Source organism: Zootoca vivipara, chromosome Z1 (assembly GCF_965207765.1).
Source record: "Zootoca vivipara chromosome Z1, rZooViv2.hap1.1, whole genome shotgun sequence".
Classification (NCBI taxonomy): domain Eukaryota; kingdom Metazoa; phylum Chordata; class Lepidosauria; order Squamata; family Lacertidae; genus Zootoca; species Zootoca vivipara.
This window is the reverse complement of record NC_142583.1, coordinates 52,918,749-52,933,641: the sequence shown is the minus strand read 5'-3', so window position 1 is coordinate 52,933,641 and position 14,893 is coordinate 52,918,749. Positions and strand designations below refer to the sequence as shown.

The 14,893-nt window shown below is 38.6% G+C and overlaps 1 protein-coding gene across 3 annotated transcripts in view; it reads left to right on the top strand.

The window, feature by feature from the left end:
- The window catches only part of GSTCD (glutathione S-transferase C-terminal domain containing), a 55,173-nt gene that overhangs the window by 1,401 nt on the left and 38,879 nt on the right, over nt 1-14,893 (top strand). The window contains exons 2-7 of one of the 3 annotated variants that reach the window (XM_088660485.1): nt 169-317; nt 5,082-5,228; nt 7,837-8,252; nt 8,532-8,984; nt 9,507-9,761; nt 10,455-10,548. In XM_088660485.1, the coding sequence (XP_088516611.1) occupies nt 7,842-8,252; nt 8,532-8,984; nt 9,507-9,761; nt 10,455-10,548 (1,213 nt within the window). In that variant the 5' untranslated portion in view covers nt 169-317; nt 5,082-5,228; nt 7,837-7,841. The remainder of the gene's footprint in view (nt 1-168; nt 318-5,081; nt 5,229-7,836; nt 8,253-8,531; nt 8,985-9,506; nt 9,762-10,454; nt 10,549-14,893) is intronic. The other 2 variants (XM_035111864.3, XM_035111866.3) reach the window with 2 other exon arrangements.

Genomic DNA, 14,893 nt, shown 5'->3' with positions numbered 1-14,893 from the left:
CTGCATTAGTGGGCAGGAGAACATGGTTTATTTTGCTTTAAGTACAGCTAGCCAGCCAACAATAAACCTTGGTTACAGATTGTACAGTACTGTAGTTTGTTGGAGTGAAACAATTCCACTATCCCAGGTTCAAACACCATGCTAAAACAGAGGTTATTGTTTGTTTAGGCTGCATGCTGGTGTGGAGCAACAAAGCAGTGATAAATCTTAAACACACAAGGATTATCTGCGAAAAACTACTCAATTCTGGTTCTTTGTGGATTAGAATTACTGCACATTAACAGAGTTTGGAGTGCTTGAAATTTTAAGATCCAATGGTAAGCACATTACAAGGATATAAAAGTAAGGCTTAAGTTGATTCCAAGTTCTTGAATAATTCAGCCTTGTGGTGCAGGACTGTTAGTTTTCAGTTAAGTAGTCTACTATTTGTTCCCATTTATTGGAAGTAGGGTGGAGACTATGAAGCACTCAGTAAATCCATGACCAAAGTGGAGTGTGAATCCTGTTTGAAATTTGCAGCTAGCATGGGGAGTGGGTGGGGAGTCGGTTGTGTAGATTGCAGTGCACATGCTGTTAATGTGCTAGTCTCTGTTCTCCATACAGACTGACAATAGGCAAGCTAGGATGGGCATAGGAGACAAACAAACATACTTATTTGTACTCACGGGCATGTACAATCACTCACAACTTAATGCAAGGATTGTGAGTGCTTAAATAGTTCTCCCAGTCTTTTAAAGTGAGATTGTCCATATGCAGCTTTTAAGTTAATTACTGCTGTTAACTAGATGTAGCGCAGCTGTATATTATTTTTTCCCTTACCCACTTTCTAATTAAAAGGCTCCCCAAAGGGTCCTATATAAAATAATGCAATATAGTTAATTTGGAGCTGTTTCCATAAGGACCTTTGCTTTATCAGTCAAAGACTTGCCTAGCTTAACATTTTGTTTCTCACAGTGATTAACCAGATACCTACAAGAAGCCCATAAGCAGGACAAGAAGACAATGGTGCTCTCCCCCATTGTTCTCCAGCAACTAATATGGAGCGGCACGGTGCCCCTGAACCTGGAAGAAGCATATAGTCATCATGACATGTATCCGTTAATAGACATGCTTCATAAATTCATCTAATCCCCTCTGACAATCATCTAAACTATCAGATCTTGTGGCTGTGAATTTTATCAGTTAACTGTTCAATGTATGAAGGCACTCCATGATCCAATTTTCTGTGCCTTCCATTTCTCATCCCATCTCACTCCCAGCAGAGATACTGCACAGTGGTACCTCAGGTTACAGACGCTTCAGGTTACAGACTCCACTAACCCAGAAATAGTACCTTGGGTTAAGAACTTTGCTTCAGGATGAGATGAGAACACAAATCGCGTAGCGGCAGCGGGAGGCCCCATTAGCTAAAGAGGTACCTTGGATTAAGAACAGTTTCAGGTTAAGAACAGACCTCCAGAACGAATTAAGTTCTTAACCCGAGGTACCACTGTACTATTTATATTCTATACCTCTTACTTGCATAGTCACAACTTAATTAGAAGGTTGCCTGTGGTAAAGTAGATGAGAGTTACTGTCCTGATCAGCAAGTGGTTTTATGTTGTGGTAATAACCGCTCTTGCTGTTTGGAGATGCAGTTGTCATTTTCACTACAAACCTTAGTTTGGTTTTCCTCTAGTCCACTGAGCTGGGAGTAAACAGCTGCAACACAGCACAAGGCAAGAGTGCAGACATAGGTTGTAGTTTGATCTCCAGGCCCTCTTGCTCCTGTCTAGGATAACAGAAAACCGAAATCCTGACTATGGTACCTTTGGTGACAGATTGGTAAACCATGCATTCATTACTGTCATTAACTCATTAAGGAAGGGTTATTGTACTACAAAGCCTAAAAACTGGGTTCTGTCGGACTAAATTACACTCAGATTAAAGGGTAAAGGGACCCTTGACCATTAGGTCCAGTCGCGGACGCAGCGCACGGAAACGGCGTTTACCTTTCCACTGGAGTGGTACCTATTTATCTACTTGCAGTTCGTGCTTTCGAACTGCTAGGTTGGCAGGAGCAGGGACCAAGCAACGGGAGCTCACTCTGTCGCAGGGATTCAAACCTCCAACCTTCTGATCGGCAAGCCCTAGGCTCTGTGGATTAGACCCATTAAAATTAATTGACTTAATTATGCCTATTGAGTTCAGTGGGTCTACTTTGAGTATGACTAGTGTTGGATACAACCCTGTAATTATAGAAAGTACCTTCCCGGAAAATTTCCATCTCTTGCTTAGAAGCTCAAGTGTGTGTGTGTCTGTCCATGTTTGTATACACATGGACATATTTGGTTAATTTCCCAGGAAACTACATGAGAATGTGGCACATGCATTGGATCTCCTCTAGAGCAGGCTTTGTATTCTATATGCAAATGTAAACGGGATAATTTACGCAAATCAATTTGTAAAAGAATAGTTTGTTGTTTCATTCTACTTCAGGGCGTGAAAAATACTGAAATTGTGTAGCCATCCATACCTCTTATTTTTGTAGAATGGTTGTTAAAAAAATACTGTCTTTCTCATGTGGGTCAGCTTTAGGTAAATAACATTATTATTATTTTAAATTGTGGCATTTCTTTTTAATAGTAATAAGAGACACTTGTTCACTCAGGAAACTGGCAGTGCTAGGTTTTAAAAGGAGAAGCAATTGTTTGAGAGACCAGCTAAGCTGGAATAAAAGGCAGAAGGCCTTTGAACATAGCAGGCTGGCTTGTATTGATCACTGCCATCTGCCTTAGATTGAAAAAGACCTTTTTCCCTAGATAAATATTTGAGATAATGCCATTGAACTATCTGTTTTATGACAAAAAGGCTTTTGATGGGTTGGGGGAATGACAATGAAAGAAAGCCTGCAGGATTAATCTATGATTGATTTCTTTAAATATCAACAGAATATATATATCGGTGAGACTGAGTTGAGCATGTTATATTGCAGCTGGTATATTCTGTGGAAGACACAGGTGAAAATAATGGCAGCACCTGTCTTGAGGTGTACCAGTTTGTGTATAACCAGTGACTTTTTGAATGTAGTATTATTGCGTTAGAGATTTAGCTCAAACTGTACTTTTAAATTACTACAGTGATTTGCAGCAAATTTCAGCTCCTTGTTCATTAAGCTTCCGAAACAAGGGTGAGATGCTCCAGAATGTTTTTGCTTTGATCTAGCAAGACCAGCTCTTGGATAAATTATGTTAATTGCCAATAACACCATTATCGATAATTATGTGATTGCCATAAGGAAGTTTAAGTCTGCAGCTCAGGTACCAAAGTGGAGGGCCAGAAAGTGGAAGATCTGTATATTTCCTGTGAAACTATGTGTCCTTCCCTGAACTTTTTGGAGGAAAGGTGACACAGAAATGAAATAAACAAATGGGAATGATGACGTTTAACCCATTGTGAAACTTAACGATTGGACTTGTAGATAAAAGCTTAAGTACTGTATTTATTTACTCAAGTCTAATGTGCCATCGATTCTAATGCACACCTCAATTTTTGCAACGTAGTTTGGCCAGAAATGGTGAGCATTAGATCCGAGTAAATATGGTAATAACAAACAACAGAGAAAGCCAGAATGAACTATTTGCCTGGTGGTTCTTCTGTATTTTCACAGAATTTATTATTTTTATCTCCAAGGAATGGAACTCTACTCGTTGCTCGGAAGCCCTCTGTGAATAAGGAACAATGTTGTTGCCTTAGGCACACTCTTAATTGAGAATGTCACCTTGTTGCTCTCCACAGAATGAGTTTAAAAGTGGAGTAGAAAGCTGTGTCCCTCTTCTGCAAACTCTAGTGCACTGCTAATGTGAAAGAAAAGGATAAATGGTGCATTTGCTCACAAGTACCAACTAGAAAGCGGAGGCTGCAGACATGCACGTGAGACAATCGTGTCCCTGGGGTTTGCTGAGAGGGGTCCGTAATTGCTCAGTTCATGCAGTATTAAACAGGAGAGAGGAAGAACGAGCAGTTAAAAGATCTTCCTGTTCTGCAAAACATGGCTGTATACTCCATTTCAGTAATGTGTTGAATAACTCCGGATAAAATCATTGGGCTACTCACACCCTTTATGCACCAGCTTCTCCATAACGTTTATCAGTGCTGTCAGTTCCTAAATATGTTTAATTAAAGTAAAAAAATCTTTTCTGTATTTCTTTTTATTTATTTCTTTAACCAAGAACATATATTTCAATGGCATACAAAAAGTTAAGAAGCAATACAATTGAATTAAAAATAAGCGTATGCCACACAGATAATAATATTTTTTAACATACAAATTTTGGTGATTTCAATCACAATTCCTGGGAATAATAATGAGTGTTATTGATCTTTGAGGGTGGTAACCTTTTCCTTTTAAAAAAAACAATTTCCTTTATTTATAAATATCAGTATATTGCCCTTGAAGTCATGATATTCTAACTTGAAGCTGAAAAGTTACAAAGATTTTCAAGTAGTAGGATATTTCGCAGGAGGCATTCGAACATTGTTATCATTATTTTGTATATAGTTTTTTTCTGCCATAGAGTTAAAAACAAATCTCTTGTTTGCTTGTTCTCCACCTTAATTTTCAAGTTAATTTTCCAAATTTGACTACACCAACAATTCTTATTAAATCCCTCTATATATTTGATTTTTTATTTAAAAATTCCATTTAGCAGTAGGTTTGCTTCAATGTGAGTTATTTTCAAGTTAAGAGACTTAGCATTAACTATGCCTTTTTGCTCAGAAATAGGCATAGCTGCCAAGTTTTCCCTTTTCTCGCGAGGAAGCCTATTCAGCATAAGGGAAAATCCCTTAAAAAAAGGGATAACTTGGCAGCTATGGAAATAGGTGCCATTAGAAATCATATAAATCTAGCCCTGGACAGCATTCAGTTAGCCTGCTCTGGATGAGTATGACTACTTTTTTATATAAAATATATTTATGAAAAGATATACAGTACCGTAGTATCCTTATGGAAGAGGCTGTATTTTTACTGACTTAAAAAACTGGGAAAGGCAACAATTTAATTCTATTTCAACTTTACAATGGATTGACTTTCTCTACAGGGATCAGTGTGCAAACAGGGTGGAGATGGAGATTAAATCCTTCATAGGCAACTGCCATTAAAACGTTGTAATTGAGCTACAAATGTTGAAAAGGAAAACTGCGGAACGTAAAAATACCATCACCTGGAACATTTAGCTCTTTAATTGGTGAGTGATTTTCAGAAAGATATTTGTTTCCAATATTTGAAGCTTGGGGTTGATGTAGAAAAATAGGGATGGTTGGCTTTTACTGCCCAACTTCCCAAGGGACTGAGTCCCCTAAGTCTATGATCGGTCAGAGATGAATGGATGGAGGCAGGATGCAGTGAAAGCAAGGCAGATCTTTATTTTTCTGTTGCAACAGATTTCCCTCCCCTCCTAGCAAGGAGGCAAGAGAGACCCAGAAGCAAGAAGAAACATCTCTTTTAAGGGTTTGCATTTTGGTGTGGAGAAGGACATTCCCTCTACAGTCAATCAGAGATTACATCACACATAAGGTGGGGTTACTGTGGCTCAGGCAGGCTAAGGTGTGATATTCCTGAGGATTTAGCAAGTTTTACATATTTCCAGACACAGTTTACACAAAACATTAGCATTTGATAAGACAAACATCCCTCAATGCGGAGCATCTGGGCTAACAAATTAATTCCAAAGGAAAATCAGTGCACAGATCTGTTGTAGCTGTATCAGCTGATAACACACTTCAGCCCTACTTAAGGATGAAAAAAAATTATGAATAAATAATCACAGTTCTTGCTATAGTGAAGGTTTTTTCAAAATATGGTATTATGTTCTTCAGCTGCAATTGTTTTAAAAGTGTGCCATCTAGTGTCCAAGAGTTGCAGCCTGATTTGCAATAGAAAAGACAGCCAATGGGATTTATTAAATATCTACTAATGTTCCAGTCTAGGATCCTAAGCATATAGTCTCCATAAATCAGATATATTTGGTGCAGAATCATAACTAATTGTGCATATAATTTATTCCCTTAAATTCTGTGTGTTCAACTATTTTCAAAATACTGTAATGTAAAGGGAGCGGAAGTTGAGTTTTCAGTCAAGAACCGTAATTTTAATTGAAATCATAGAATTGTAGAGTTGGAAGGCACCCCAAGGGTCATATCGTTCAACCCCCTGCAATTCAGGAATACGGTACTGTAGTCTAAGAAAAGTAATGATTTTGATCTGAATAACTTTGATCAGATGGAGAAAATGTCTTGCAATCCAACCCAGTACAAGTTTCCAGTTTACTCAGAAATAAGCCTCACCAGGTACATTAGTGCTTATTCCCTAGTGCTGCGATCCTGAGAATGTTTGTTAGATTTACTTCTAGCAAACAGGATTGAAGTCTTAGTTTTTTGTGAATTCTTGGGCTATGTAGTGAAAAATGTTTTGCAGTGTAGCACCAAAAGTATATAGGGCTTGTAATACAATATGAGAAACTCAGAATAAGGATGCCTGTAGCACACATCTATGAAAAAAGGTCTTCAGTAAAATGGAAGAACACCTCTGGATTTATCATAAATTACCTCATACAATGCTCTTTCTCTAGGACAGAAATGCGTTTTCCCTGAGCAGAAGAGGCTTTCTGCTAGCAGAACTGCATATTTTGATCCAAGCCGATGATAGAGATATTAATGGTCTTGGTTGTGGGTAGAAAATTACAGTGGATTGCATGTGGACAAAGTTAGAATAGATCCATTGAGATATCTAGATTTAATTTAGTCAATACTCTCCTTATTTCACACGATGTGGTACTATCCTGTTATTTTCCAATTCTGGACAGAGGTCACTGATCATATAAACTTGGTTCTGGAAACAACTAAAATTTATGGACAAAGGGGCATTGATAGAACACCTCTTTATTATGTGGAAGCTTACCCCAGGGAACGGAAATGGATTAGTTGTGCTCTGTTGGTTGCCAAACATATCATTTTACAACATTGGAAAAGTAAACGGACAAACAATCCAACAATGGACAAAAGATCTGTTCTTGCTTTCCATACATGAACTAGCTACAGGTTACGTAAATTTGGTACTTATCATGCTCTGTGGCAATTCTGTACTGAACTCTGGCCCTAGTTGAATGTACAGGTTTTTTTTAATGATGTCTCTACATTGAAAGTGAGCAAAACCTGTGTAAGCTGACCCACTCCTCTTCTCATCTTATTGCTTCCCTCCATTCTGGTTTTAGTTTAGTTGGATTTTGTTTTGGTTGTTATATATATAAAACAAAAAGAATAACCTCAAAATGTATTGAGTTTTAAAAATAGTTAAGTCTATGTCTGCTCTGAGTAAGATTTAGATAGAACCAAATATATTTTATACTTGAAAGAATTGCATATACATTACTAATTTTTGTGACCTCCTTATAATGGCCCTCCAAAAAGTGCATTTCATTAATAATATTCAAATGTTTGCTTCAGAAGACCCTTCTCTTATGCGACCTTAAAACAATCTTAGCGATATTTATTGTTTTTATTTTTATTTTAACTGTCCTGCCTTTCAAAACACAATAAGAAATATACTCAAAATGCAGAATATTAACATCCGTTTAGAAACAGTAACAACAAAGATTAATTAATATTTGCATACTGCATTGAGAAAGGGAAAAATTGATGGATTTTAGAGATCACTGTTTCTGTTTATTTATATATGTACAGGCAACCCCCAATTTGCGCAGGGGTTGTGTTCTGGATCATCTTCATTATTGCTTTGCATAGCTTTATATTAAACCTTTTACGTATTATTTCATTCATCACATTTCTTCCTTTAAGAAAAAATGAAAGGATTGACTGAAGATCACCTGTACCTGGACTACTTTAATCAGAATGCAGATTGTGTCTTGCCTCTCCACACATCCATATCCTTGTTTTTGTTGTCATACTGTGACTGCAAGACATTCAGAGTATTTTTAGTACTGCCAGGCGAAACAGCTTCAGATGCCCAGCCTAAAGACAAAGTATTACCCAAGGACCTGGATATTTGCTTCATCAAAAGATGTCAACTTCCTTTGGTGGTCCAGAGCTGCTGTTTACCTGCTGTTGTTGAGAAAAACGGAAGATTTTGTCGAGCAGGACTTGCTGTGGTATTGAGGCACATAGTACAGAAAACATATGAAGCAGATCCGTCAAGGGAGGACATTTTGGAACTCTTGGGCTTTAAAAAGACCTGCTTGAAGGCTTGTGCTGAAGTGAGTATTTCTAGTTTTAACCCTGCTTTGTGATAGATTTCACATATATTAAACCTTGTTCAGTGCATGACCCTAATGCAGAAGTGACCAGTTAGGCCATGCACTGAACAAAGTTTAATATATGTCTGCAGTACAACTCCCATCATCCCTGACCATTGGTCGTGCTGGATGGAGCTAATGAGTGTTTTGAGTCCCACAGGACCTTGACAGCCACAGGTTCGCCACCTTATTATGAAAGGCCTGGGAATCAGTCAACTGGTTAATCCTGTTTATTTGCAGGTCAGTGAATGGACCAGACTTTGTGAAATCAGCATCCCTCGGGCAGTTGAAAACTTTCTGAGAGTGTCTTCGGATGAGGTTCAGAGTATTCCGGAGGAAGTATTACATTTTGAAAAGAAGCTGGGAGAACCTGTAAGAGTACATAATGATGACAAAATTCGAAGACAGAAAGTTCAACAGCAACAGACATTTGTCAAGGAAGCATGTAAAGATGTTTCTTCACAAGAGGGAAGATTAGCAGAAAATCTGGACTCCTCGCCTGCACAACCGGAACTGAGTTTAGCTTTATCTAAATTAACTGTGCAAAAAACACCAGTTGCTGCCAAAAGGGAGCCCTCTCATATTAGGAAGATGAAAACATCCGAATTGCCACTCTTGGAAAACGTTTTTGCTGAAGGGCTATACTTCACTTTGGCGGATGTAGTCCTCTTTCCATGCATCTATCATTTTTTGGTAAGGATTTACATATTTATGTATGTTGCTTCCCAGTAAACTTTCAACATTACGTAGTAGATGTTGGGAAGAGACAAATCGCTTGGAGCTTATGTATTCTCAGCATATTTTCTCAGAAATTTGTCTCACTGAGGTCTATGCAACTTACTGCCTAGTAAGTGTGCTTAAGACTGCAGCCCCTGCAGACTGGTAGAACCACAATGTTGGCTCTACTAAAGGCTCTATTCCTATAGTGGCTCTGATTTATTTATTTTTAAGCTTTAAATCCATTAATCTATTATGTCACTCTTTGTAGTCATAGTGGTTAAGTTAGGCATGAGAATCTCTCTTTGTGTACAACCCCACCACTACCACTCCACAGTTTGAATCTGAGTGTGAGGCAGAAAGCCAATTTATTCCTGGGTTTAAGCCCACAAGGTAGTGAATGTCTTAAGATAACAGAGACATGCTTGATTCATGCTTGTCATCAAGTAGGTTCATAAATTTTCTCTGATAACCAGAGCTTTGTTTTCTTCCTTGCAGGGTTTCAGCAAGAAACACCAAGAGAACTTGTTAAGATTGCCATTGATATCTAGTTGGTTCCAGAGAGTTCAGGAAGTACCTGGAATAAAGAGAGCTGCTGCCAAATGCAATATGCAGTTTTTACCCCATCAAGGCTCAGACTCTTTATCAGATGAACACATGCAGTTTATTTGCATGGCTTCTGATGAGCCAGAGGAAGAGCATGAAGACACTTCATTTATAGGTGGACCAAGGCCAACCATGACAAAATTAATGGTAACTTAATAGTTTCACACACAACACACTCACTCACTCACTCACTGGCACTGAGTCATAGAATGGATTGTGCAGATATTTTGAAAGAGTGTACAAAAAGTCGGCATTTAAATTGTACACACATTTAACACAAAATAGGCACTTTTCAATGCATTCACCCATAATATATACTTTTTATCTGGCTGCTTGCAATATCAAGCATATTTCTCTATCAAAGGTCTCTGCCACTAAAAACGAGGTTGTATTTTGTTTGATGGTATAATCCTACCAGGGAGGGGGAGGACCCTATAATACTGATACAGCTCATTTGAAGTAGACAAAACTCCAAGTAACCCTTACAATAGCTCTGCAAAGATGATCAACATTATAACCATACTGCCGATGGAGACTGAGGTTGAAAGAACAGGTTCCTACCCAAATATTGAATTCATGGCTCAGCTGAGATTTGAACTAGAGATTTCCTAGTTCATGTTTGCCGGTTTTCCCCAACCTGGTACACTCCAAATGTTTGGGACTGCAAATCCCATTAGTCCCAGTGAGCATGTTTTGATAGACAAACAGAGTGGCTTTGTATTTTACATGTGCTGTTTAACAGACATAATTTCCCATGACATTTGGGCATCATTACAGTACTTGCAAAGTTCACATTCCTATTTAGCTGATTTAAGATTTCCCCCCTCCTCTTAAATGCAGAAAAGTGGTATTGAAGCAACATTTTCCCCTCATCCTTGCCCTAGTTGGGCACTAGATTGGGACAGTCTGCCAGCAGCGGTTAATCCAAGAGAAGGTAGGTTTGTTTTATTTGCCTTATGCTATTCCTGTTGAATTTCATTTGTTTGCCAAAGGATGTTTTGACAACACTTTGGCAGGTCCTAATAAAGTATATGTCCAACTGTGGATTTGGGAGGGTTTTTTTATTCTTCTTCCAATGGACCAACTTTTAATTATTATTTCAAATGCTACGTTCTGTATTGAAACAGGTCAGTACCGTATTTCAGGTGTCCCGTCCCCCCCGCCTCTGCCAAGTTAGGGAGCATCTCCAAATGTATGTGTTTGAAAGGGTGTGTGTAAGTTCATATATTTAAACCAAGCACAGACAGATTTACAAATACGTGTGTGTGTGTGTGAGAGAGAGAGAGAGAGAGAGAGAGAGAGAGAAATTCCAGAGAGGCCATCCTGTTAGGCTGCAGTAGATTGTAATGGATTACTTTGAAATCACTTCAGCACTAGATGAAAAAAAGGGGGCCTCCCAACCGCACCACCCTTTCCCGTCCTGTCTTTTGCCAGAACAAAGGTGGCAACCCTAGCTCCGGCATATACTTGTGAATCAATACTAAAATACTCAAGGTTAAGAAGAGATTAAGATTTAAGTCCTAGGCACAGTTGCCTGGAATCATTAAACACTGAGGGGTGTAATTCTGAATAGACAAAATAAAATATTGGGCTGTAAAACGGGTGAAGCAGCATCCACAACCCTCCAGATATTGTTGGACTTCAACTCCCATCACCTCTAGAGAGCAGGGCAAAGAGTCAGAGAAGATGGAAGTTGGAGTCCATAACATTAGGAGGGCTACAGGTTCTTCACTACTTCAGTAAAAGGTGCATTAGATCAATTTCTCCCTTAAATTCTATTATTGTTCTACCTTTCAGCTTATTGTATAAACTAATAATATTAAAAATCTGTACACTTCTGAAACTCAGTCCTGTGTTCATCCATATCTTTTTGTCTCTGTTAACTTAGATTATTGAATATCTAGTTTCAAACATAAAGTGAATAGACAGCCCACATGTATTGCCATTCTTGTAAGATCTCACAAACACATAATGCAAGCAGTTTCTTCAGCTCCTCAGATCAATTTTGAACTGGAATGCTTTTGTTGGTGATATTCCTTTAACATCACTGCTGCCTGTTTTCATTTTGCACCATGTGTCCCAGCTGTAAATGCAACTTTCTTCACAGGCATGATATGTCCTTTGCACAGGCAGATGCCATCTATTTAAACTTCCCCAGAACTGCTACCTCTGGTGGCTTTTGGTTGACACTCATGCAAAACAGCTGCAATTTGGTTTTATTTTTAAAGGGCTTAATCACTACATAAATTGCATGTCAGCGCAGAATAGTGTCTGAATGCAGGAATAGATCTTAAGGCATTTGCCTTTTGATAACCCTACTATCTAGTCTCAGCAGAAGTTCCTTAAGCTTTCCAAAACAGGAAGGGGCTGTCAGTTAAAAGTATTCTTGTGTGGGCTTAAGTAGAGTTTGATGTATGAGGCCACCAAATATGTGGTGCTGAGATGTGTATGGGAAAGGAACAGCAAGCCTTATGTATTGGGCTAGTTCACTTGTGGAAATGATTGAATAAAAGAAAATAACTGAAGACATTGCACAACTGTGATGCAGTTCCCTGATCTTTCAGATTTGACCTTGCTGTCAACCATAAAACAATTACCTGCATAATTCACAACACAGATGTGTTTGCTTAATGTTAGAGAAGACTCCATTGTTCTGAAAAGCAACAACCATACATTGGGGCTGGATTGAAATGTAAGTCTTTTAATGCCTGAAGTGGGAAGATTTCACCTTTTCCTGTTCCTGGACTCCCACACATGTCGTCACTCATTCCAAAGATCTGTTTAAAATAAGCATGGGAGTAGAGGTGGGGAAGAGAAGCTAGGCAAATCTACTAGTTGCATCCTCAAATTCACACGAGTTCTCAAAACATGTCACAATAAATAACAGTAAGTAATATAGCTGAAACAAAAAATAAAAAAAAATTCCTTCCAGTAGCACCTTAGAGACCAACTAAGTTTGTCGTTGGTATGAGCTTTCATGTGCATGCACACTTCTTCAGATACATGCACACTTCTTCAGATGCATGCACACGAAAGCTCATACCAATGACAAACTTAGTTGGTCTCTAAGGTGCTACTGGAAGGATTTTTTTTATTTTTTGTTTCAACTACGTCAGACCAACACGGCTACCTACCTGAAACTAGTAATATAACTGAATTTTCTTTCAGTGCTGTATTTAGCACAGAAAGCTTGAAAGCAAAAGCTCTTGTGAAAACAGATATGTTATTAAAATTTATTGCCAGTTTAAAATGATAGGATCACTGCTGTAAACGTAGCTTTTCTTTCAATAATAAACACAACAGCGCCCCCCCTTTAAGTAGGATTCAAATAGCTATTTACCCTTTAAAATAAGGTTTTAAAAACTGTACTTGAAAGTCCTTTATTTTCTTTCTGAGTCTGTCAGAACTTTTTGAATGGCTTTGAGAAGTACCTCATCTTTTTTGGGGTAGCTTTCCTTCCTCTTAAGCTTCCTTTGCTGCTGCTTGTTTCTCACATCAGACAGTTCTTTGCCTGGTAATTTGCAAGGATAGCAATGTAATGCAAGTGAAGCTCAAGTGAATCAACAAATATTTCTAATTAATCTCTTCTGCTGTGTCTTACATTTTTAAAACTTTCTATGCATAATGGTACCAGAGTAATGGTGATCCTGTGATCCCAACAGCAGATGGAATGGCTCTGCACAATTCCAACACATTACCTTAGAGGAAATGGGAAGTTCCTATTTCTTTTTTAAAAGTTAAGTACAGTAACACTAATCTAGTATATAAGATTTTAAATTTTGTTGCAACACATTGAGAGTGCAATGGCTCTGTTTTAGTTGACTTGTTTTAAGGAAACCTCAGTTAAGGAAACCCCAGCCAGATGGGTGGGGTATAAATATATTTTAATTAAGTAATTAATTAATTAATTAATTATTCAGACAAAGTGTCAAACTGGCTAAGCAAATGTGGAATTAGAAATTCCTAAACTCTTCCTCCAAACTGTGCAGGAGGCGGAGAGGGAAGAGGAGAGCATGCAAGCTGTGACTTATGCACATCACTATAAACCAGGTCGTTTTGGCCAATCTATGCTGCTGATTGGCACCACTTGCAAGGCACAGTGCTTTACAAGCACTGATAATCAGCTGATGGTCGGTGCTTGCAAAACTGTGCTTCTGCAAACATTGCCTGACAATAATCAGCTGATTGTTGATGCCTGCAAAGCTCTGTTCCAAATTGCTTGTGCAAAGGAAAATTGGTCAGCTGATGTCATTGTGATACCAGGTGATTGACAGATGGGTGGCCTTGCCCACGTGTCCATGCTGGCCCACAGGAGAAAAACCTGCCCTCAGGCTGAATCCAATTCTTCACCCCTGCACCTAAAGTGTGACTTAATGTTTCTTGTGAACATGGCTATGTCATTTGGGAGCCTATTCTTAAAAATAAAGAAGCTGAAAAAATGCCTTTGACATTCTTCTCTGGCATTTTCTGGGAAAAGCAAACAGTTTTATTGAATTTTGAGTGATATAGTTTGTTGTCTTTGTCCCCAGTTTGCAGCAGTTTTAGATCATTTGTGATTTAATTGCTGCACGTAATGTTTATTTGTAATTAATGTCTGTAGTGGTTCAGAATGTTAAAGGTACTTTTGTGTTTCATAGAATATCATCCCCCCCCCACGCAAATAATCCATGCCCCCACCCAAATATAATTATACTGTATAGGCCTTTTGTGTTATTGCTCACATATGGCACAGACATGACTGCTCTAATAGATGCAATAAGTTTTATTATGTATTTTGTATTCTCACTTTGTATTTTTCTGTTGTGAACCACTCTGGGATCTTTGGTGGAAAGGTGGTATACAAATTTAATTAGTAGTAGTAGTAGTACAGATTGCTTTGTGCACAAAATCATGTTCTTGAGACAATCCATTTTAATCACATCTTGAAAGATCTACATTGGCTCCCAGTACGTTTCCGAGCACAGTTCAAAGTGTTGGTGCTGACTTTTAAAGCCCTAAATGGCCTCGGTCCAGTATACCTGAAGGAGCGTCTCCACCCCCATCGTTCTGCCCGGACACTGAGGTCCAGTACCGAGGGCCTTCTGGCGGTTCCCTCGTTGCGAGAAGCCAAGTTGCAGGGAACCAGGCAGAGGGCCTTCTCGGTGGTGGCGCCCACCCTGTGGAACGCCCTCCCATTAGATGTCAAAGAGAAAAACAGCTACCAGATTTTTAGAAGACATCTGAAGTGAGCCCTGTTTAGGGAGGCTTTTAATGTTTAATTGATTATTTTATTTCATTTT